At 48.6% G+C, this 25,349-nt stretch overlaps 1 protein-coding gene across 3 annotated transcripts in view; it reads right to left on the bottom strand.

The window, feature by feature from the left end:
- Positions 1 to 25,349, bottom strand: part of PPP1R16B (protein phosphatase 1 regulatory subunit 16B) — a 92,680-nt gene that overhangs the window by 43,681 nt on the left and 23,650 nt on the right. For all 3 annotated transcript variants that reach the window (XM_084777224.1, XM_084777225.1, XM_084777226.1), the window contains exon 2: positions 20,073 to 20,425. In XM_084777224.1, coding sequence (XP_084633350.1) covers positions 20,073 to 20,322 — 250 coding nt within the window. In that variant the 5' untranslated portion in view covers positions 20,323 to 20,425. The remainder of the gene's footprint in view (positions 1 to 20,072; positions 20,426 to 25,349) is intronic.

Here is a 25,349-nt window from a genome sequence, read left to right on the forward strand (position 1 = left end):
CACACCACAAATAAGTGATAAAGACAAGAGATATCCCCCAGAAACCAAGTGAACTTCCAGCCTCTAGAACTTCCAGGAAGATGGTGTTTATCACTGCACTCAGTCTATGGCAGCCCCAGCTGACTAAGGTGCCTTTACAGGCCCTCAGACCAAATCCACCCAAAGACTGGTAGACTCAGACCCCCTGCGGACGCCGCCCCCCCCTCCTCCCGCGCCCCATGTCCTGAGGACACCCGGGTCAAGGCCATGTTCTGCCACCCAGTGCCATGAGTCAGAAGCTACAGAGTAGCTGGAACACACCAAGACCAGAATATACTTGCCAAAAATGGAACTTTAAGGCATCTACAGTGTTGTGTGTGGGCTTCAAGGATGTATTTTCAGCTGCAGAGGCAAGGAGGGTGCATTCGGCTCATCCCCAAACCTACCTACTGCTCTGTTTACATCCGGTCCAACCCCCTTCCATTAATCAGTGCTTAACCTTAAGACTCTCTTAGTGAAAAACCATTTTTTGCCAGGCATCAGCTTCCTGGAGCGGATGGCTTAGCTGGTGAAATAAGGAGTGAAATAAACTCTTCAGGCCCCACGTGCAAATCTGTTCTGAATTAACATGTTTTTCTAAGGCCTGGAATCATTCTTATACAATGATTCTAAATACCTGCTGTCAAAAGATGATATTTTATTTTGTTTGAGATGGGGTCTTATGTAGCCCAGGCTAATAGCTATGTAGCCAAGGATAACTCTGAACTGATCCTCCTGCCTCAGCCTGCCCAGTATTGGAATTACAGATCTAAACAATCACACCAGATTTATGTGGTCCTGGGGATGGAACCCAGGGCTTCCTGGATGCTGGGTAAGTGCTCTACCAATGGAGCTACATCCCCGGCAGGAGTTTTTGTTTTTCTGTAACCCAGGCTGGCCTCCAACTTGTGATTTCCCCCTGCCACGGAGCCCCCCCCCCCCCCCCCCCAGGGCTGGGATGACACTTGCATGCCACAAAGTCTGGCTGAAGATGTTGTTGAAAACATCAGCTGTGTGTGACCTCTGACATGGCACGTGCCTCGAGCTGTCTGGAAGGACAGTGTCAGACTAAGTGGAGAGCGCCATCTCTTAGATGCCTGGCAGTGATGGAAAGTCACTCAGATTATAAACATCTCCATGCAAAAGAGGTCTGAGGGAAGCCTGGCCAGAAGCTGCGACTCGGTGACAGGCCTCCCTGGAGACCAGTCTGTGTCAGGCGGCCAGGCGGCTGCACCTCTGAAGCACTGGGCTTGCTCCTCAGGCTCCTTGCTTAGGCAGGAGGCTCACGCTGAGCCAGCCCAGAGCTTTCCAAGTGCAACGACCTAGAGATGAGGGGACCTGGCCTTGAAGGAGAGCTGAATGTCCCTTGCATGTGTGACCAGGACTGCAGCGTAGGATTCTGCACGCAGACCCCCAACAGCAGACAGCCCCAGCAAGTTACTAGACTTCTCCCAGCCTCGGTCTGTCTGCCTGAAAAGTGGAGGCATTGGAGAGGCTTTAGAGAGTGGCTAAGAGCATCAGTGGGTTGACGTGTGGTGACGTGCCTGACCCTGGAGCACCCAACGGTCATTGGCTCAGTGGGTAGACTGCTGACCAACAATCATGAAACCCAGCAGAGAATTCAAGGCCAGCCTGCGGTAGTATACAGGCCTTATCTTAATAAACAAACAAACAAACAAATAAATGGGGCCAGGTGTGGTGGTGCACACCTTTAATCCCAGCACTCAGGAGGCAGAGGCAGGCAGATGTTGTCTGTGGTTTCAAGGCCAGCTTGGTCCTCACAGTGAGTTTCGGGCCAGCCAGTGCTACAGAGTGACCCTGTCTCAAAAAAAACGTAGGAAGGAAGAAGGAAGGGAGGGGGGAGGGCGAGGGGGGGGGAGGAGGGAATGGTCAATGGAATGTTGATGAAAATGACAGTGACGGTGGGAGATGCTAAGCGTGGCGTCAGGTCCTCAGAGCACGTTCCCCAGAGAGAGAGAACCTCACCTAGCCACAGCACATCCACTTGCTATAGTCACAACGCAGCCTGGTTTAGGAGAGTTGTACCCCCATAGGCATGCAGCAGACTGAGTCCTGGGTACCAACTCTGACCCAGCCACCAGCCCTACAAAAGGAGGCCAATACACAAAAAGGCAGCTGGGCTGTCTTCAGCCACTAAGAGCTAGCCACTGTCTCTCCAGCTACTCCCTCTCCTCAGCCCCTCTCCTCACCTTGTCTGCTCCTTCAGTGGCTAACGCCATCGCCTACCCCTACTGTCGCTCATCAGCTTCTCTGCCACCTCCAGCTTCTCTTATCTAGGGCAGTTACCTTCTAGTCGAATGGCCACTTTGGAATAACCAAGTGGAGTCCTGGCTTCAGTGGGGACAAGCATGACCTATTCTCTCCCTATCTGGAAAATGTTGGCTCCTCCAGCCTGAGGCGCTGGTGTGGAGGGACACCAGGTCCTGTCTGCTGTCTTGGAGGCGGTCAAGGTAGGTTACAGGGGACGAGACCATGGATCCCAAGTGGCTCAGGCCACAAAACACCTGCAGACCATCAGAGTCCCACTTACTGCTGGAAGATGTCCCTGGCTGCCTGGCACAGGGCTCAGACGGTGATGCTCCGGCAGAAGGCTCCTCCCCTCTCCAGGCCCCGCCCCTAGGCCGCCCTCTGGGCTCTAGAGGATTCCTCCAGAGAGCTGGAAGAGCTTCGCTATGGCTCTGATTAAATCAGAAGGAATCTCATTTCAGGCTTGCCAGAAAACAAGTTATTTTCAGTAGCGTGGGCAGCCAATGGAGAAGGAAGGCATGAGCCGGAAGGAGTGACTGCAGACACCAAGCCCATCCAGGCAAAGGTGGCCGCCATGTCTCCTTGACAAAACACTAGGTGCCAAGAAACTTGCGAAAGCTTTTACAAAACCGTTCAGGGAGGAGGGTTCTTTTAATAACAAAGAAAGCAGATTGCATTGGCTCCAAAAGGTTAGAGAGAGCAAACTGCAGACGCTAATTAGGGGCCTGCCAAAGAGTTTTTGTAATTAAGATAGGTTTTAAACATCCACACTGCCCGAGCCAACCCAAACACACAGAAGAGGTCTATGGTATCAGTCAGAAATAAGTTAAGGGCGGGGCTTTTTTTTTTTTCTGCAACCCTGAAAGGACTCCCTGAGGCAAACACATTTTGAGTGAAACATGGTGGGGAGCTAGTGAGGGAGGAGTCAAACCTTTTCATTTTCTTCATGTTTACAATGTTGTTTCACAGGGTTTCTCTATGTAGCCCTGGCTGTCCTGGAACTCACTCTGTAGACCAGGCTGGCCTGGAACTCAGAGATCCACCTGCCCCTGCCTCCTAAGGGCTGGGATTAAAAGCATGTAGCACCGTAGCCCAGCTTGTGTTTATAATGCAAACTGTTACCAAACAAAACATAATGCTGCCTCTTTCACACTAAAGTGAAAGTGACTATGATAAGAACCCTCTCAAAGAGAATAACAGGTTAATAAAAAGCAACAGAGCAGATACAGCCAGAAGGTGAGCAGCCAGTGGATGAGGAAGACTAGAAAGAGGATGAAAACTTTGCTTCTAGACTTTGGTGACAGAAGCAAGCGGCAAATAACAGCAATGTCTACCTTGGCTGTACTCCCTACCCAGCCTTCAGCTCTGAATATTACAGCTACTGAGTCCAAAAGAGGTGAGGTAATTTGCCCAGGGCCACAGAATAGAGGCTAAAACGTAGAGTCACGTGGTTCCATGGTCTTAGGCTTCAAGGCCCACTGTAGCATTGCGCCCTCTCACCCATAGGCCCTTTTCTATTCATGTTTCCTGTCATCTGTTTCTTGAACGTTGTTTTTATCACCATGGGAACAGCATCTGTGAACTAATGACCCATGCATCTGGCTGTGGATCTCCGCGTGGCATGGTCTCTGCTTCACACTGGCCCAGCCTCTGACCCCAGATATTGCGTGTGTGGTATACTATTATGAGATCACATAAATCACTGCTCTGCTCTGCAGCTAATAAGCAAGAAAACCAAGCAAACACAACCCCACGCCCGGCGCCTGACTGCCTCGCAGTTTAGAGTCCATGCCAATCGGACCCTCAGCATTACCACCTTGGGGGTGGGGTGGTGGGATAGGGCATGGTGTCCCGATCACCCAGGGGATCCTGGACCCTCAGAGGCACCCATGGTTAATCACACTGTCCAGCCAACTTGACCAGCAGGAGCCACCAGAACAGGCAGCTAACAATTCTAGTCTGAAGAAAAGATGGCAGCACAGCTGGGCTCAACCTAGCTGTCCATCAAGGAACTGACAAGAGAAAGTGGGTCAGAAATGCACAACGGAGACTCTTCAGCCACGAGATGAGTGAAAGTGGCTGAAGAGTGGTTGGGCAGCTAAGAGCACTTGCTGGCGTTTCGGAGGACCCGAGATCAGTTCTCGGCACCCAGGTTAGGTGGCTCTCAACTGTCTGTAACGCCAGTTCCAAGGGATCTAACACCTTCATCTGGCCTCCATAGGCACCCCCACACACTGACACACAATACACACAAATAGTAAATGAATAAATGAACCATTAAAAATAATTTAAACATTTTAAACAGAAGGAGGAAATTACAGCGTTTGCAGGAAAATGGGCTGAATTATAGAATATGTTAAGCAAAACAAAGCAGACCCAGAAAGACAAACAGTGCACATTTGTGCCCATGATATGCACACATATGAATACATTTACATACATACACATATACATATATTTATGACTTGAAAATATAAGGGGAATATTTGGGAAGAGGGAGAAAGGGGACAGGAGAGAGGAACAGAGCAAGAATGTGGTCAGAGTACCTGATGCAATCTGAGCAAAAATATCATCATGAAGCCCATCACTTTGTACAACAAACATACACTAGTAACATTTTTTAAAAGTTTAGAATGAATGGTAGATTATAAAAATGGCAGCCATCAGTGAATGACGCCTTTCAGCATATTCCGCCCAATGAGACATTGACAGGTGTGCTATAGACAAAGGCCAGGTAGACCTGTGTATACTAGGCTTTCCCATCTTAGAACCCTAAGAGCACTATGCTTGATGGAAACCACAAAGATGAAGAGGCCAAGCCATCCTGAGTCCAGAACACAATGGCCCTGCAGCTAACTACAGCCAAGGCAAGGTGTGTGAATCAGCATTCACTGCTGTGAAAAAATACCCAAGGGAAACAACTTAAAGAGGAAAGGGGATAGCAAGATGGCTTAGTGGGTAAATGGTACCTTTCATCAAAACCTGATGACCTGAGTTCAATCCCTGGGACCTACATGGTAGAGGGAGAAAAATCAACTCCTGTAAGTTATCCACTGACCTCTCTACATGCATGTACACACACACACACACACACACACACACACACACACACACACACGAGAGAGAGAGAGAGAGAGAGAGAGAGAGAGAGAGAGAGAGAGAGAGTAAGCACGAAGGTAAAAATTTTTTTAACAAAGGAGCAAAGATTGACTTTGACTAATGGTTCTATGTTTATCTGATTCCATTATTCCTCGGCCTGTGGTAAGGCAGAACATCATGGCAGAAGGGTATGATGGGGTCAAGCTGCATGACTTGCAGCTTCCAGAAAGCACTGAGAAGGGAAGAACAGATGAGCTGGTGTGAGAGCACAGAGGATCAAGGCAGACCCTTTAAGAGCTCACCCCACAATGACTTACATCCTCCAATAAGACTTTATCTCCTACACTTTGCCATTGCTTCCAAGAAGCCTGTTCAACTATGAACCCATCTGTGAATTAATCTGTCAATGAGATCAGAGGCCCCACGGTCCAGTTACTGTCCAAAAGCCCTACCTCTAAACCATGTTGAGGACGAAGCCTTCAGCATATGATATTTGGGGGGAAACGCCAAATCAAAACCATAAGACCACCAGAACGTCTTAAGGAGTCATGGAGCATCACTAAACAGACTTAAGGGAGGGGTTGCTTGAAGTAAGAAGTGACTCACCTACAGGAATGTCATTATTACCTTTGTGGGGTCCTGAGTGTAAAGTTTCTCTTGAGGTACTGGAGCCCTGTCCAGTACCTGTGGGGTTTGAGCTGGGTCTATACCGTTGCCCCCCTTCCTTCCTGAGCATCTCTCTTCAGTTAGTCCTCTCTGGCGCTTTGGTTGTTTACTGTAGTAGCCAGACAGAGGACAGGCGGGGGACCAGCTCTGCTGATACACACAAGTAAGATGGCTGTGTTGATGGAGAAATGAGCAGAAAAGAATCTGGTTTATTCTTCTGTTTTCCAACCCCCAGGCTTTCTCCACTGGGATGTTTGACGACAGGGCAGTTGAGAGAGGAGGCTTAAGGTTTGCTTGTTTTTTAAAAGCCTATAAGGGTCTTGGTAGTGGTAGTGGGTACTGGTCATTCCCAGCATGAAGCACTGGACCAACACAGCCCCAAAGCAACAGGGACAACTGCTGCATAGAAATCTCTGAAACCAGGGACTACAATGAACCATTCCTCCTTTCAACCTGATTGGCTGAGGTATTTTATCATGGCAGTGGAAAGCCAACACAGGAACTCTCTGGACTCTGTGGATATGTGACAAAGCCTTAACAAGCGTCCTTACTAATGCCTGGGAGCCGGTGCTGGTTGGGTGTCACGGTGGTTGGAGTTTGACACAGTGCCGAGGAAGCTCCAACTGCCTCAGTCTCTCCCCAAGGTCCCAGGGCATCATCACCTTGGTAACTGGATACTGAGAGTAGGCTTCTACTGTCTGAGACGAGAAGCCTGCTTCCCCAAAGCGCAAGGCCAGCATTACAGGAGACCGGGGACGGCCTCGCATGAAGGAATTCATTTAAGCACGATCAACCCACTCTGCATGTGGGCAGACCTGGCCAGGGAAACAAAACATAATCAAGAGGTTGCAGGGAGGCACATCAGTCCCTTTGTGTGGTGGCACAGCGCCAAGACAGGAGGAAGGCTCTTTTCGGCAGTGGGTCTGTGCCTAGCAACAGGATGGACATCTTCAAAGGTGCTGGTCACGGTGCCCTCTCGTCTGGAAAGCAGTGCCATCCGCATGCACGGCCTGCTGGCTTCCTTTTCCTGGGTGTCTGTGACTGACAAGGTTCTCTTTATAACACCTCCGTCCACGGGAAAGCATGTGGGCGCTTCATTCTGTTCAAGGTGATTCTGCTGGATGCTAAGCTCCAGGGCTGGCACAGTTCACGACTCACTCGCTACCAAACCAGGAGGGCCAGGTCGGTGAGAGCCACAGAGTTCTCTGCCCAGGCTTCTATTCTGATGCTCTCGGTGAGAGCGTGCCTGAATTTTTGTAAGGAAGTCTCTTCGCAAAGCAGAGTCTCTTGCTTTCCTCTCCATATATCACCTGCCACTTACTTGCTGTATGCTGCCACCGCCACTGACTGAGTGAGCCAGCAGGTCACCTGGCCTTCCCCCACCAACATGAACGGGGGGGGGGGGGGGTGTGTGAGTCACATTAAGTGCTCGTTCCCTTAAGCTGCATCTGTCAGGCACTGGGCCACAGCAGAGAGAAAAGTAACTGATACAATACGCAGCTGTGGCCTGGTCAGCACCCATGTTCTATCCCTGCTACCAGATATAGCAGCACATTTTTCTTGGCTTAGAGTACTATAGCCCTGTCGTTAGCCTACGTACAGGAGGAATGGATGCCTGAGTTGGGCATATGGCTTGGACAGGGCCAATCACTGCCTTGCATCTCGGATCTAATCACTGTGATTGATCCATAGATAATCCATAGCCAATGAGATTCGATTCTGGGATTCCCTGAGCCCTGGGACAAGGTCTACACTTCTCAGGCTACTGAGATCATCTACACAGACGGCGTTTGGCAATTCCTTGTCTCCACGTGGCCTAAAACTGTGATCTTCCTGCGCTTTCCGGTGACGCGAGCCTATTCTGCTTGCGGTTGATTTGAGCTTTTGTCACTGGAGACATGAAAAGTCTTAATTTATCATTCAAGAATCTGAAATTATCTGAGCAGGTGGATAATGGGGCTCAGAACTCAACAAGATAAATTTAGAGCCTTGACTTCAATGTCAGAAATCGGGTGCATCCCGGAAGGCCTCTAGGTGCTAGGAGAGAGCGCCCGGGCCATGGTACTTAGCATGAAAGTACAACCAGTGCAGGCTTGCTTCCGGCATGAAGAGGACCAGGTGCAGCTGGTTCTTAGAAAATCAGGATAGCAAGATGCTGAACTAATGGGAAAGTAACTCAGGGGCTTCTTTTCTCAAAATCTCTACGTCAACAATAGCTACAAAAGAAGTAAGGAGTTGGGAGGGAAAGGGGAAGAAAGGAGAAAGGGGAGAGAAAAAGGATGGGAGGGAGGGGCTTAGGGAGATCAGTCCTGGTAGCTCAGCCCATGGCATCTCAACTAGTGGAAAGGCCAAGGAAGGGTCTGCAAATTCAAGGCCAGCCTGGGCACCATAGTGAGTGTAAGGCCAGACTGAGCAATTAAGTGAGACCCGGTCTCAAAACAAAAAAGTAAAAAGAGGGCTGGAGACAAAGGGGTAAAGTACTTTCCTAGCATATGTGAGCTAAAGGTATTACACACACACACACACACACACACACACACACACACACACACACACACGGGGGTGGGGGGGGTGGGAGGGTGCAGGAGAAGGGTGACTATCAGTCAGTCCAAGGCCAGTCAGATGTGATTCTGGGGAGGACACAGTCAGTAGAGGATGTTCACAAGTCTCAAAGCCACATGCCACTTCATATACATGAATGTCTGTACTAATATGTTTACCATGTACACACAGTAGGAGGAGCAGAAGGGGGAAGAGAAGAGATAGTGGAGTGGGCTGATTCCCTTCAGATTGAACAGAGTGATCAAACAACCTTCTTTGAGAAAAAAAAAATGTCCTTTTCTACATAGAAAACCCTGGGAGAATCTGCTAAAAAACCAAGATAGAAACAATGTGATTTGATATACAAAACCAAGACTCTCCTCTCAGGAAGAAAAATATTTCTACAGGAAAAGAACAAAGAAAGAAAGAAAATAAGAAAGAGAAAAAGAAGGAAAAGAAAAGAAGAAAGAAAGAAAAGAAAAAAGAAAAGACACCCCCAGCATTCCTAAAGAACACAAAATTTCCCAAGAGAAATGCAGACTTGCCCCCACCCCCACCCCTCCGCCTTAAACTTAATTAGAAACAGCTCACAATGTCAAAAAATGGGAATTTGGTCCCAGTTAAATTTATTGGTTAGTATAGCACCAATCGATACCTCCAAATGATCAGAGAGAAACTTCACCAAGTCCTAAATATTATATGAATGCCCAACAAGAACCAAGAATTTCTGAAAATGAGGACAGGGAGGATTAATGTTGCCATCAAGCAAGTTTATCTGATCCCTGTTTAAAGAGACTAGAAGCAATGGATAAAATAAGAAGGGAACGAGGCGAGCATTCTCAGGCCTGGTACATAATAACCAAGACTTCAGAGCATTAAGAAGAACACTGTAACCATGGCTTCGTGTGTGGGTCAGTGGAACAGGCCTTGTCCGGCACACTCAAAGCCTTGGGTTTGAGTTCTAGCACTGTATGAAGTTAGCTGTGTTATTAACACAGTTTTCAATCAAGCATCATGTTGAGCCCCCATGATTGAATAATGAGCTTAGCAGGTTCCCATGTTTGCAGAGGAGGCCTTTGGGCATAAAAGCAATGTCACAGTCCTGAGGGAAGGCAAGGGATGCTGGGAAACTGATAACTCTTAGAGAAGAAAATAGAGACAGGTTTTCATTTACTACTTTATACTAAAACGAACTCCAGTGGGATTTAGTTAAACAAGGTCATGGAGACCTAGAAGAAAATGCAAGCTAATAGGTATTTCAAGATGAGGAAATGCTTTAAACTTGATTGGAATTTTCTATGAAGGTCAAGAGAGTGAGTAAATAGTCTCATCTTTGTCAGCCATATGGTCTCTGCTGCAAACTCAACTGTGTGACAGGAATCACAGGTGACATACATGTGAGTGGCCATAGCTGGACCCCAAGAAAACTTTGTATATGAAAAGAGTTGGAGTGGCCAACTTTGTATATGAAAAAACTCGGCGTGGAGAGTAGGCATTCAAATTGAATTTTCTGAACCCCCCCCTCCCTTTTTAAGGTCCATTTATTTTAGATTAGATACATCCACCATGCGTGTGCCTGATGCTCAGGGAGGTCCAAAGACAGTGTTAAATCTCCTTGAACTGGAGTCACAGATGGTCATGAGTCACCATGTGGATGCTAGGAACCAACTAGGGTCCTCTGGAAAGCAACAAGTGCTCATAACTACTGAACCAACCCTGCTGTCCCAAACTCCTGTTTGAATGGTACAAAGGCAAAGAGTAAAATAATAAGAGAACGAGGCAAGCAGTCATAGATTTTATTACATAAAATTAAGAACTTTGAAGCATAAATAAAATATTTATCCTAAACAAATATAGGTTTGGGGGTGTGGCTCAGTGGTAGAGACTTTACCTAGCATGCACAAATCCCTAGCTTCAAGCTCTAGCACTATGAAAAATAAACTATACTGTTAACACGTTTTAAAAGCGAGCACACCAATGTACATACTGGAGAAAATATGTGAACCATGCCTGATAGCAGAGGGTTGGCATCCCTCCCCCACTGCCTTTACCATTACCATCCATCTTCTCCTTCTCAACCATGAACAAAAATCAAACAACAACAACAACAACAACAACAAGGTAACTCAGAAAGCAAGCCACAGGCAATGAGTAAGATTGGAAATAGCTTCTCAACCTTAAATACGTTTTACAGAATGATGAGAAAATCCCTACAGGTATTGAATGTGGGTATCTTACTTTTCGATTGGTATGAAGAGACACGATGGCCAAGGCAACTTCCAATAGACAGAGTTTATTGGGGATACAGTTTCAGAGGGTTAGAATGCATGACCATCATGGCAGGGGGTGTGGCAGCAGGAAGGCATGGCGCTGGAGCAGCAGATGAGAGGTCTTATGCTGATCCACAAGCACAAGACAGAGAGAGCTAACTGGAAAATATCATGGGGTTTTAAAACCTCAAAGCCTGCACTTAGTGACACCGCCCCTACACACACACACACACACACACACACACACACACACACACACACACACATCAAGGCCACACCTTCTAATCCTTCCCAAACAGTTCCACCAAATGGGGACCAAGCATTCAGCTATATGAGCCGATAGGAGCCGTTCTTATTCAACCATGAGTGTGTTGGGTGGCTATACAGTTTAGATTTGCAAAGCAGAGGGCAAAACAGGCCTGGCAGAGCAGGGCAACTGAAACCTTACTGGCAACCCCATTAGAAACTTCACAGGTTTTTATATCCTCAAATCCAACAAATTTCTAAGAATCCATTCTAATTAGTAACCCAAGCTGGGGCCAAATGCTTCCATACGTTGATAGCATGCACAGTTTACACTACGAAAATAACTGGGGGGGGGGGGGGGAGTTATAGCTCAGAATGCAGATGCAGTAATAAGGGAGATTGCACCAAAGACGGGACACTTGGACTCCTATACAGGGGTTGGCATTTAAAATCTGCTTGCAAGCTGGGCATGGTGGCACGCGCCTTTAATCCCAGCACTCAGGGAGGCAGAGGCAGGCAGATCTCTGTGAGTTCGAGGCCAGCCAAGGCTACACAGACAAACCCTGTCTTTAAAAAAAAAAAAAAAGCAAAACAATCAAATATGTTTGCTGGAGGATGTGATCAAAATACATTGTGTTCGTGCAAGAGGAAAAAAAAACAAAAAACAAAGAAATAACTGAAGAAAGCTGGGCATGGCTTGGCCTGCAAATCTCATTATGCTGAACATTAGAGAGAGAAAAAAAGCCAATCTATTAAAAATCTGATTTCAAAGACTCCATAAAGACAAGACACACTATCTGACTACATCACTCAAGAGCATTTGACCTAAACAAGAGCCTTTCCCCATCTTCTAGAACACTCTGGTTTCTCCCTCATCCCCATGGCAGGTAATTCTTAGTCTGCCTTTGGGGCTCCTCTTCTGGGTTTAGGGTACACCTACTGAGGTGCCCCTGGCTTCTTCTCCAGCCCCTCCAATGCTGTCTCTGATGGCTTTAGAATCTCCTGGATACTGGCATGTGGTAACCCCCAGCCCCACACGTCTGAGCACCAGGCTTCCTTGATCACTTACTCCATCTCAGACAGTGCTCTCAAAGCCCTGACTCTCTCCAAATCCCAGCCTCCTCTTTACTCCTGTCTTCTTTGGTCTCAGAACAGGGCACTCCCAGCTGTGTGTAGTATGCCTGGAATCACAGCACTCAAGAGGCTGAGGTGGGAGGGTTGTGAGCTTGAGGCCACCCTGGACTACACACATCACAATCCTAAACCTGGAGTAAACAAATGTGACAAGAGTACTACGCCACCGCCTGCTTCGATGCCTCAAACCCAGAAATCACTGAGGCCATGAGGCTGGGCACTCCTCCTCACTGCTGTGTTTGCACTGCTATTCAGGGTAACTGTGACAGCTTCCTGTGAGGCCCCGCTGCCCTCATGCATGCCCCTCGAACTCAGGGCCTTGTTGGTGAGCTATATCCTCAACCACAATTTCGAGTTTCAGACTCCACATGGCCACCCTGAGCCTGTGGCTCCTTAGGACCTGAACTTTCTGAAAGGATGCATGTTGAAGTCCTAAAATGTATATTACACAGCGAGATGTGTTAACATTAGTAATCTGGGGACCTGTACTTTAAACATCAAGATGTGATGTTTAAAAAGTATACCCAGGTAAAGAGCCATTCAAGACACAGGGCAGACCGACAGATTTAAATGGTAACTGAGTAAAAACCAAAAAATTGAAATTTAAATGGCTTCCAACTTCACCTTACAACCAACTAAGAAAAAGCCACCACTGAGGAGTTTGGGTACCTCATGGCTTCAAAGAGCAGTTTCAAGGCTCCATTCATTTCCCAAGGCTACACCCCTGCGAAGTAAGATTTTCTGTGCTGACGTCACCCAAAGTAAAAAGACGCCACGTGAGCTGCATCTCGGAATGGATGCCTCCGGCCTCACAGGAATCTCCAAGTGACCATATCCTCAGAGAAATCCCAGCTAGAACAGCCTGGCTTCCCATGGAAGATTGAGACAGTTGTTTAAGGTGGGTAGTTTCTGACCTCTGCTCCAACTCTGACTTAATGACCAAAGAAAATGTACCCTTTGATTTTAACTTCTTCATTTGTCTCGGGTTTATTTATTTTATTTTTTTTAATTATGTGTATGTGTCTCTGTGAGGGTGTGTGCACGTACACACAGGTGTTCAAGGAATCCCAGAAGGGGGTGTTGGGTCCCCTGGAGCTGCAGTTAAAGAAGGTTGTGAGCCGCCTGACATGGGTGCTAAAATCAGGTCCTCTGAGAGAGCAGTCAGTACTCTTAGCTGCTGAGGCAGGGTCTCATTATACAGCCCAGACTGGCTTCAAACTCATAGCCCTTCAGTCCCAGAGCTCTGGGCACCGGGATCACATGTGTGTGCCTAACCTATAACGCACCAAATACTCAAAACAGACCCCAGGTAAACAAAAGCTCGCAGGGGAGGGGAGGGGTTCTCAGTGTTTAAGAAAACAAAGGACCTCTGAGATCAGAAAGGGGAGGCCGTTGGCCCCAAGCCCACATTTAAACTTTCCTCCATGCACCACAGGGGAGAATGCAGTATACTTCCTAGATAAAAGACAGAAAATATTACCCAAGGCTGTCAATGTTCATTGCATGTGTGAGTTTTATCTTCTTAGTGTTTTTCTTTTCCTATAGTTTTGGAATATTCTACAAGGACACCTTATTTTTAGAATGAGAGGAAAAGAAAATTTCCTGTTCAAAAAAAATCACCAAAAATGAAAGCCAGAGCCATTTCCTTCCGATGAGCTAGGGGCCTTTGTGGTGTCGCACAGAGGCACCTGGGCCAGAAGACCTTAGCAGGGCTGAGGGGCTGAGGGTTCTGCATCTTCAGATCACCTGTGCCATGCAGCCTTTTTATTATTGTTGTTTTTACACTGTGGTGTGTGTGTGTGTGTGTGTGTGTGTGTGTGTGTGTGTGTGTGTGTAGGTCAACTTCTGGAAGCCGGTTCTTGGTTTCCACCACATGAGTTTTTGAGATAAAACTCACGCCACAGGCTTTGTGGCAAGTGTCCTTCAGCCTCTGGGCCATTTTGTGAGCCTCTGAACAGATCTCATAACTGTTTTGCATATTTCATTTCTGCATAATGTTCCATATATAAGTAAGTTTCCACTGCCTTGGTGAGTGGAAAGCAATTGAACCGCATCCCTACAGTGAAGCACTGCATCCAAGGCCGAAGCAAAGGACCAAACACACACACAAGCTACAACACAGATGGCTAGGGCAGTGACAGCATCACTAGCTTCTCAAGTCTGTTTACAGAGCAGATCTGGAAGTGTGAGAGCTTCATGGGGCTTACACATCAGAGTGAGGACTCAACCCAGCCCCTGCCCCACCCCCACCGTCCTTTTTAGCTACCAGGTGATCTGTGCCCTTTGCTTCTGCTTTCTCCTGTAAAACAGAACCACTCATCTGCAGTTGGGAATCTGTGCTTCTTGAGGTTGTACTGATCCGGATGCTTCTGCTGGCTTTGGGGTCCTGGCTTTCGGGGTCCATGGTGCCCCCTGCCTGCTCTAAAACCCTCAGAAAACCATTAACCTGTTTTCTTAGTAAGTTACAAAGAAATGTACCATGTGACCCAGCAACTAGCTTCCTGGGTAGACACACAAAAACGATGGATAAATGTCCACAGAAAGACTTGGACCCCATGTCCTTAGCAGCATTGGTCATCAAACCAAAAACGGCAAACATTCCCCATGTTCAGGTCTCTGTGAGTGGAAGTCGACTCGGTATAGCCACGCAGCTTAAGGTCAGAACAAGGGAACGGGAGCTCACTCGCCTGTGCTACAACCCTACAACCTGGCCAAGCTCAGAACTGCTCCACTGAACGAAAGAAGCTGACCACAAAAGATTATATACTGCGGCGTGATGCCAGATGAAGGAAACATCCAGAAAAGGCAGCAACAGGTTGGTGGTGGCCTGGGACTGGGAGCAGGACCTCGGGGTGGGGGGTGGGGTGGGAAGGGGTGATTGGGTAGGAGCAGGAGGTCATGGACAAGTTCTAAAACTACACTGTGAAGCTGTGTGTGCAGCTCTGGGGTGTTGTGGAAACCCCCTGAATTGAACAGTTGGGGGGGGGGGGAATGGGCCTATCTTATGATATGCAAATGAAGCCCCAAGTTACTTTTCCAAAATAGGGCTTGACTAGGCCAGCTTGAGGATTAGGGCGAGATGGCAGGGCGTAAAGCAGCCACACAGCACCTGATAAATAATCATGAAGGTGAGAGTCAGAATATATAATAAAGGGTGCTTGCGTAAATGTGGGATAAAAGATACCACAGAAATAACAGCTCCTGCCACTTCCCCACTTCGTACCACACCTCTTCTGCACTTACAGACTCAAGTCATCCCCTCTTCAGCTTTACGGGGCAGGCGTGTTGCTAACCTGCTCAAGTGGGGGAAACTGAGGCCTGGAGAAGTTAGGTTATTGTCTCTCCAAAACGCACAGGCAAACAGTGGTAGAGCTGAGGTCTCAGTTTGGGAGAAGGAGCCCGCAGCGTGTACTCTGATTGCCCTGGCTCCTCTCTGCCTCTCAGGAAACGGCTAGGTTCAGGGCTTCCATGCTAGTGATGGCTGGGGTGCCCAGAGGCCTGTGGATAGCTCTCCTTGTGGGCCTGAAGAGTTAGAGAAGTTAGTCCAAGAAAGTGTGTCAGAGTGCACCTAGAGGAGCAGAGGAGGCGAGAGAACTCAGGGGACATGAGGGGGGCTGGTGGAGGACTCCCAGGATGCTGGGGGAGTAGTGAGGAAGGGGCTCGAGAGGGTCCAAGGTCAAGGACATCAGCCAGAGAAGGATGCCCTTTCTGGGGGAACAACTCACACACACCCCCGCTGCAGGTGGGGAGGTTGACTCAGGATGCTATGAGCTCCATGGAGTGGGGAAGCTGCCACCCTGTGCTCCCACTCGGCTGTGAACTAACACCCAGAAGCCTCCCAAACACCGGCTCAGCCAGCCAGGCACAGCAGGCTCTGTCAGGCGGCCAGGAAGCTGAGCAGAGCTCAGCAAGCACAAGAGCTGACTGCCGCCAGCCTCGAATACATCCACCCGGGGACCCCAGGGTCCCCTTCATGCACCACACCACACCACAATGGCACCAATCCAAAAGATCTTTCATCGTTCAGATTTAATGACCTCCGTCCAGCTCCCAAATGCGCATCCACATTTGTACAGGATAAATACTTAGGCATGTGCTCAACAGTTCACTGTGTGCAAACAAAATACTGGGGAAATATTAAAGATTCTAGTGAAGCCAACTGCAAAAGCGTCACAGGGCGAACCGTGAGGATCTGCTCCAGCGGCCATAACTCTAAGATGTCATATGATGGTGTGTGTGTGTGTGTGCGTGTGTGTGTGCGTGTGCATGTGTGTGTATGTGTGGTGTGAAAACTGGAGTCACATGTCTAGGATTCCAGGATGTGGAAGTCTATGTGGCTCCCGGTTCTTAGACAAAGAAGAAAAGTCACTAGAAAGAAACACATTGAACCAGCAATCAGGGATCGGAAGGGAGAAAGAAAGCAAGGAGCAGATTTATTACTCTGTACAACTCTGTATTGTTTGATTTTACTATGAACTCATTTGTATGAATTTGATCTCTATTTAGGCCATTAGGAAGTCTTTTAACCTGAAGAACTTAGTTAAATAATTGCTGTTCTGACACAGGGTTCAGGGAAACTTTCAAAGGCCAGGATGGTTTGTTGTTCTGTTGAGGCAGAGCCCCATGCAGCTCAGGCTGGGTGGGGCCTTGAACTCAGGACGTAGTTGAGGATGACGTAGAATATCCTGGTCTTCCTTCCTCTGGTACTGGGACCACAGGTGTGTGACAGACACCCTGCTCAGGTTATACAGTACTGTGCGCCAAACGCAGGGCCTCACGCATGCTAGGCAAGGCCTCCATCAGCTGCACCCCATAAATCTAGAACTATTTCTAACTCCTGCCTTCAGTGCTCCATGACACAGATTTCAAAAACTGAAACCGGAGAGGCAAAACAAATTGCCCGAGGTCATAGACTAGGGATCAGCTGGAGTTGTAGCCTTGAACTCCGAACCATGCTTCTGCTCAGCAGGGCACTTGACAGCCAAGGGACAGATAAAGGATGATACATGGGTAGTGGGCTGGGCAGTGCCATCTCCCTGGTGGCTGTTCTGAAACACACAGACAATTTTTAAAACCTCTGCAGAGGCCCCTTGGGAGGGGAAATGGGGCTTTCCAGGGAAGAAGAGAGTAGTCGGCAAGTGTGAGAGGGAGCTAGGGAACTGCCTCCCCCACCAGAAATTAGACCTCGTCATGAGCCAGCCACCCCCTGAGTGGGAGGGGGTGCCACGTCACCCAGCAAACCAAACCACACGTGGGAAGGAGCCTCAGGGCCACGCGCCCAGCATGAACCATCATGTCTATGGGGGGCGTCTCACCCCAGCTCTCACCAGAGCCGTTTGAAGATCAGTGGGTCTGGGACCCCATTCCTGCTCGTGTCTCAGAGCCCCATATTACTAAGATCAAGATAGAAGGGCGCTTCCAGAAGGTTCTAGAAATGGAAGGGTAAGGTGAGCATGGGTGTGTGTCTCATGTCTGAAAGGCTCACGATACGGGGTGTTTGAGGTACTCTGAAACACACTCAATGATATCTCAAGGACGGGTCCCAAGATACCATGAGTTCACTCTGTTTCCTGTGGACTTTATGCAAGTAGCTTGGGTGTAATTTCTCACCCACCTGCACGTTACCACCCACACCCCATGAGGCTGGGTGTGTTAGTTTCTACGTGGGACATCACGTAGGCCCCTAAATGTTTCAGATCTCCATGCAGCCTGTGAAAGTCCACACTCTCTTATGTTCTCAGTGCCACCAGCTCTCAGCTCTCCCACTGACCGCTCTGGTACCTAATACCAGGAGAGGGTGTGGGTGGGTCCAGGAGACATGGCAGGGGTAAGGCAGATGCTACTGAGGGGGTAAAGGGCATGTGCACAAACTTCAGCTAGAATAAGCACGCATGAGCACATACACAGAAAGGGAGGCCTGACCCAAGCTTGAGTTCCCCAGCCATCCCCAGCAAACGGGGTAGTATCCTATGTACCTGTTACACCGTCTGGATCAAGGTTCTGAATCTCTCTGAGTCCCATGTCCCTATCTGTAAAATGGGTATAACTGGTACAGGGTAACTGTGCAACCTGGAAACTGTGTGAACTTGCATTGATTTGTTCACAAGATTCAGAGACTAAAACCATCCTGGACAATGTGATGTGTACTTGCCTCCGTTTCCAGACTTATGGGAACTCCATGACAATATAAAATATACATCTAATGAAATAAAAAGATAACCAAAAAAAAAGCACACGTCTTTAATCCCAGCAACTCAGAAGGTAGAGGTAGGTGGATCCCTGAGTTTGAGGCCAGCCTGGTCTACAAAATGAGTTCTGTTACAGCCAGGGCCACACAGAGAAACCCTGTCTCAAACAAAACAACAACAACAACAACAACAACCAAGAAACAAGAACACATATAATAAAACATATCAATAAGCCAGCTATGATGGTTCATTCCTGACACCTTAGCATTTGGGGAGTTGAGGCAGGAGGATCAAGAATTCATGATATCTTCAGACACACACAGAGACCAGCCTGGGCTACCTGAGAGTCTGTCTCAAAACCCAAAAGCAATACTTTTAAAATTCATAACCCGGCATGCAGAGGCAGGTGGATCGCTGTGAGTTCGAGGCCAGCATGGTCTACAAAGTGAGGCCAGGACAGCCAAGGCTACATAGAGAGACCCTGTCTTGAAACAAAACAAAACAAAAAATTCATAGCTACATACTAACATGATACTTAACATGTCCAAGATACTTCATGGGTTTTACCCAACTGAACACTCACAAGGCCTTTATGAGGATGCTACTGCCTCTGCCATTTTATACCAGCAGAGTCTAAGGACAGACAGCAAAGGGACTTCTCTGTGCCAGCGTCACCTAGGGACCTGCACAACCAGCTTGAGACCCAAGCTGTCGACCTTCAGGGTCTAGACACACTTCTAGTGTTTATTATGTTTATTTTATGTGTATGGGTATTTTGTCTGCATGTACGTCTGGTCCCTGGGGAGGCCAGAAGGGTATGTCAGATGCCCTGGCTGGTTGTGAGCTCCCATGTGGGTACTGGGAATAGAACCCAGGTCCTCTGGAAGGGCAGCCAGCACTCTTAACCTCTGAGTTATCTCAGGGTCTAGCTCTTAATCACGCTCCACCATGGACACGACAGTGGAAGGTGAAGCGAGAACAAGGTCTGGGACGTGACTCTGATAGGTGCTGCCTTGCTCTGTAAGACCCGAATTCCCTCCCCACGTGGGAAAGAAGACACCAGAAGAGCATGCTGAGGGCCGTGTGAGGACCATGGAGAAGAAGGATTTGGAGAAATGCACCATCCTAGAGTATCCAGCTTGTGGATGGGGGGAGGTGGGGGAAGGGAAGGTGTGGGGGGGAGGGGAGGCACGGGGGGGGGAGGCGTGGGGGGGGGGGAGGCACGGAGGGGAGCGAGAACGAGATGCCTCTTGCTCATTACTCTCTGTGCAGAGTGCCGGTGCTGCAGGAAGCAGGCTGTCAGTAAATATTTGTGGGAGGGAAGGGAAATTGTTATTGTATTTACTAGCCAAAAGCTAAGCTCATTGTCTCCAAGAATGAAAATAGCTGTCCAAGATAAAAGCTAGGGTGGAGGTGGGGGTGGGGGTGGGGTGGGAAGGCTGTGTGATGTCACAAGCCTGCAATCCCAGGTCCTAAGAAGTGGAGGCAGGAGGATCAGAAAGAAGTTAAAGGCCATACTCTGTTACATTACAAGTTGGAGGCTAGCCTGGGCTACATTGGGGCTGTCTCAGGAGAGTAGCTGTGTGTAAGACTCTGCCGGCTCCCTGCATAGCTGGAGTCCCGGAGGGCAGGGGGCCCTTACCTTCTTCGGCATCATTCCTCAGCGAGGCCTCCAGCAACGCCACACTGGCCTCGAAGGACACCTTCTTGCGACGGCCACCCGAGCTGCGCTTCCGCTCATGCTTGCGCTTGCGGTGAAGCAGCTCCTGCTCATACTGTGCCCACTTCTTCAGCTGCTGAGCCCGGCGCTTCTGGGCTGCGCGCAGGCGCTCCAGCGTAGGCACCTTCTCCAGCAGCTGCAGCTCCGTGAGCAGGTCCACGTGGCTGGCCATGGCCCTGCGCCTGCCCCTGCCCTGCCTGGGGCCGCTAGCACGGTGTGTCTGGGGCCAGGGGAGCACAGAGGCTCCCGAGGGGCTGGAGCCTCATGGTGGGGCCCTGGAACAGGAAGACAGACACAGAGATGGACTGGTTAGGCCCCGAGAACACACGTCGCATTGTATAGAGAGTCAGTCACCCGCCCGCCCGCAACCGAGTTCAAAGCTCCTTTGAGGTTTTCCTCCCGTTTGTGCCAAAAGCGAAAGTGCAGATTCTTAGAGTGGTGTGCGAGTCCCCAGCAAGGCCTGGCTCTGCTGTGAGCTGAGCCAGTGGTGGCCACTCACATTCGAATTAATTAAAGTAAAACGGTGCAGTTCCACAGCCACATCCAAGTGCAGACTTCCTAGTGGTTCCCATGTTGGATAGCCAGATAAAGGCCGTTCCATTATTCCAGAAGGTTCTGCTACATGATGGCGCTTGCTCAAGCCACAGTTAGCTAACAAGAGCCTGATCTTTGCAGCTCTACTGTACAAAGGTATCCTACTTCAAGAAATAAATTATGGGCTGCACGTGGTGGGGAGGTAGAAGCAGGAGGATTGCTGTGAGTTCGAGGCCAGCCTGGTCTACAAAGTGAGTCTGGGACAGCCAAGGCCTCACAGAGAAACCCTGTCTCGAAAAAAAAAAAAAAAAGAAAGAAAGACAAGGAAAAAAAAGAAAGAAAAAATTATGTGACACTGGAAGCAGAGGCCCAGGACGGCTTGGGGGGCTGCCGAACCCAGGAAACCCCAGGCTGTGCAGTATCCAAATAGAAGCCTTGGGGGCTGGAATTGGGCTCAGCCCGTGCTTGCCCGGAGGGAACCAAGCACGGGGCCCCATCCCCAGCACCGTATAACTAGGGTATGGAAATGAATGCCTGTGATCACAGTACTGCGGAAGTACAGGCAGAAGGATCAAAAGTTTGAGGTCATCCTTGGCTACATAGCACGTCTGAGGCTAGCCTGAGCTACATTAGAGCCAGTCTCAAAGAAGAAAAGAAAAGGGGGGGGGACCAACAAATAGAAGGCAAGCCGTCAGCTACATGGACACCAGGCAATTCAGCTTCTATTACTTTGCTCACTATGGTGCACACTGTAACGAGGAAGGGCAAGCAGGCCTGGAAGGAAACAAGAGGGTGTGAGCAAGGTACAACTGCCCGGGAACCGGTGGGGGGACCTCCTGAGGCCCTTGCACGGCTTCCACAATGTCAAACTATTTGCAGAGATGCAGGAAGACACTGCTAACCTTTTCCCACTCTCATTCTGTCCCTAATATGTGAGGGTCCTAGTGCTACCCAGCAGGTGACTTTTAACAGTTTAACACAGACATGGATATGACACTCAGGTGCAAAGCCCCACATAGGAAGATGTACAAAATTTAAGCAGCAACTGTCTCTATATATTTTTGTTTGGTTGGTGTAAAAGTTACATTTTTTTTTCATCAAAAGGTCCAGCATGGTTATAAGACACAATGGGTTTGTAATTTTTTACATTTTATTTCTGTGTGTGTGTGTGTGTACGCACATGTGCGCACAGCACCGTGACACATATGTGGGGGGGGGGTCAAAGGATGCCCTGCAGGAGTCAGCTCACTCTTTCCATCATGTCGGGCCTAGGGATCAACTTCAGGCTATCAAGTCTGTTAGCAAGCACATTTACCAATTGAGCTACTTTGTCCGCTCTCAGTTTATAACTGAAGGCCAGCCGGGGCTATATAGTAAGACTGCTTCTCATAAAATCAAAATATTAAAAATAAACAATTTGTATAAACAAAAGATTTTCAGGATCCAGAATTTCAAGGATTACAGTGCTCCTAACCCCCAAAAGTTTACAAACTGCTGAACTATTAGACCTGGAAACATTTGGCTGAAGTCCCCCAGAACACACACTTTGGAGGTCTTTCAAAAGACAAGAACACACATCTTCTTTCAGAGGTGGAAACTGACTGGGCGACACATCAGCACAGACCCCCTCCATTCTCCAAGGCAAAGGAAAGAGGTCTTTGGACGATCATTTGAACCTCTTGAAGACCATATTCCCACCTGCAAAATGCTCTGTCACTTCCCAGAATCCCCCAGGGTAGTCAAGGAATAAAGGAGCTGGCCGCAGTTGTGCATCCAGTGGCGAAGAGAATGGAGCTTGGAGGAAGAAGAGATGAAGAAGAGATGTTGGTGGAAAGGCAGATCTCCCCCCCCCCATCTGCCAGGCAAGGCCATCTCAGGTTGCTGGGAGACATGGAAAGATGGGTGCATCCACATTTGTGGGATGCAAAACTGCTGCCGTCTCCGGAATCAAATAAGCCTGAACTATTTTATTTTGAGAACAGTGACATGACCCATCGGTTACATTCCACATTCCCCAGTGGCACAGATTCTTATTTGTATATGCTCCCTCTGTAGTAACTTCGTCAGTGCGTACCACCACAGTGAAACACCAACAGCTACAAATGCCCCTCCCGGCAACCTCCCAACGACTCTCCTAAGCTCCCCCAAACCCACTCGCATCCTAGCCTGTGGTGCTAACAACCTGTTCCCTGTCCTTAGACTTTGGTTCAAACACTATAGAAACAGGAGCAGAAAGCAAAGTAACATCTGAGGGCTGGCCTTTTTTTTTTTTAACCCCACATTGATCACTCCTTTGAGGTTCATCCAAATTAGCATATGTGTCAATAGTTCATCCTTTTTTATTGCTATCTAGTACTCCACTGCATGTTAATTTGTTTTCCCCATCAGGCCACTGGAAAAGATTCCAGTTTGTGGCTATCAGATTCATGGGCAGATTTTCATGAAAGCCTAAGTTTTCATTTTTAATGGTGGAATAAATGCCCTCAGCACACAACTGTCAGGTAACCTGGTAACTGCCCCAATTAGTTTTAAAGAAATGACCACTGCCTTCTGCAAAGGGTTTGGGCACGAATGAGCTGGCCTCCTGGCAGCCTTCCGTGTTGTCCCTGCTCCCTCTGTCAGCCACTGAGGCAGGTTCTGCAGCTGGGGTGTTTGAGCATATGGAATTCAATGGAGTTGAATGCACCAGCACACAGTGTCATGGTGACATCGGGCACCGGCTGGAGGGCAAGATGCTAATTCGCCTCTCGTTCCTCAAGTGAACACCTGCACTGAGCTCTAGTCTGGTTCAGAGATGCATGGGGGACCAGCTCTTGTTTTCCAGACAAAGAAAACAGAAAGAAGAAGAGGTCATTTGCCTGCACCACACGGCTAGAGAGTATACGAGCTTGGTGAAGGGTTGCAGCTCAGTGGTTGCGTTGCTTGCTAACATGAAGCCCTGGGAACAAGACCACTCAGACTGAAGAGATCAAGCAAGTCTGGTATCTGTGAGATGATACACTTTTTTTGTTTTGTTTTGTTTTGTTTTGTTTCCAAGACAGGGTTTCTCTGTGTAGCCCTGGCTGTCCTGGCACTCACTCTGTAGACCAGGATGGCCCCAGACTCAGCGATCCTCTTGCCTCTGCCTCCCAAGTTCTAGGATTAAAGACTGAGATGCACTTTTTGACGACAGGCCAGACTCAACCGGCAAACCTCCTGTGGGCCATTCACGTTCATTAATCTGTTTGGGTTTAGCCCACGCCATCCTCAACATTTCAATTAATTACTCATATTTAAAACTTGGGGTTTTTATATCTGATATCAGGCTTTTAGCTTTCAGAACATCTTAGCATATGGCCACATGGCCTCACACGGCAGCCACCAAAAAGTGCAGAGAAAGGCTATGCCCTCTAAAGGAACTCATACCTTCTAATTAAGCCCAGTGCCTACTGCCGTCCCACCCCACCTGACCTCCTGTCAACTGTCACTGATCACTAGCCCCTTAGGCACTGAGTCTGGACCCCTGTGCTTGGGCAGAGGGAAAACATGGAAGCCTCCAAACGTCAGAGATCCACTCAGCACAGAAAAGGGAAGGTCATCTTGGAATCTCCACAGCACAGAGCAGGGTACAGCCATTTACACCTCACAACGTGGACAGGTCTGCAGAGCCAGCCAGCAAGCACTCGGCAAAAGTGCTTACAATTCCAGAGACCGGCAGCAGACGACGCGCTTACATCACTCCCTGGAGGAGTGTCCACAGGCGACCAACTCACCGAAGTATTCCGCTTGGTGTCTTACAGCACTATGACTGTACACACACCGACTTCTCCCATTAGCAACACTGATCACACACTGGGGAGGAACCCCCCAATAAAAACACGCCAAGGGAAGGCGGGAATAAGTCATGCCAGGCAGCTGCGTGCCAGAACGCTTTCCACTTCCCAAATGCCCTCCTAGCTGGGTATAGTAGCCCATGCCTGTGACCCAGCAATCAGGCAGCTCCAGTGAGTCTGAGACCAGCCTGGGCTACGCGGTGAGTTCCAAGCTAGTCTGGGCTAACAGTGTGAGACCATGTCTTAAAAAAATAAATAAAAATCAAAAAAGAATACTTCCTCAGCCAACACCTCAACTAGGAGATCTAAGCATGGAGAAAGAACCAAGTCAAATGAAAGTCACTATTTTGTACATTTAATACACCCTAATAAAAACTACTGAAACCAAACCTGGTAGTATAAGCCCATAACCTCCTCTCCTCTTCTCTCCTCTCCCCTCCTCTCCCCTCCCCTCCCCTCCCCTCACCTCACCTCACCTCACCTCTCCTCTCCTCTCCACAGGGGCCTGAGACGAGAAAATGGCAAGTTCAGTACCAGCCTGAACATATTTACAAGACCCTGTCTCAAAAGAAAAAGGAGCTGGACACGGTGCCACAAACCTGTAATCCCAACACTGTGGGAGGGATAGACAGGCAGATCTCTGTGAGTTCGAGGCCAGCCTGGTCTACAAAGTGAATCCAGGACAGCCAGGGCTACACAGAGACACCCTGTCTCAAAAAACAAAACAAAACAAAACAAAACCAAAGCAAACAAAAAGGAAAGGAAGGATGGAAGGAAGGAAGGAAGAAAGAAAGAAAAGAAAAGAAAGAAAGAAATCTGAAGACAAAGCTCATTGGTAGAGTGCTTGCAGTCC

Source organism: Acomys minous (genome assembly GCF_964271855.1).
Source record: "Acomys minous genome assembly, chromosome: 3".
NCBI lineage: Eukaryota > Metazoa > Chordata > Mammalia > Rodentia > Muridae > Acomys > Acomys minous.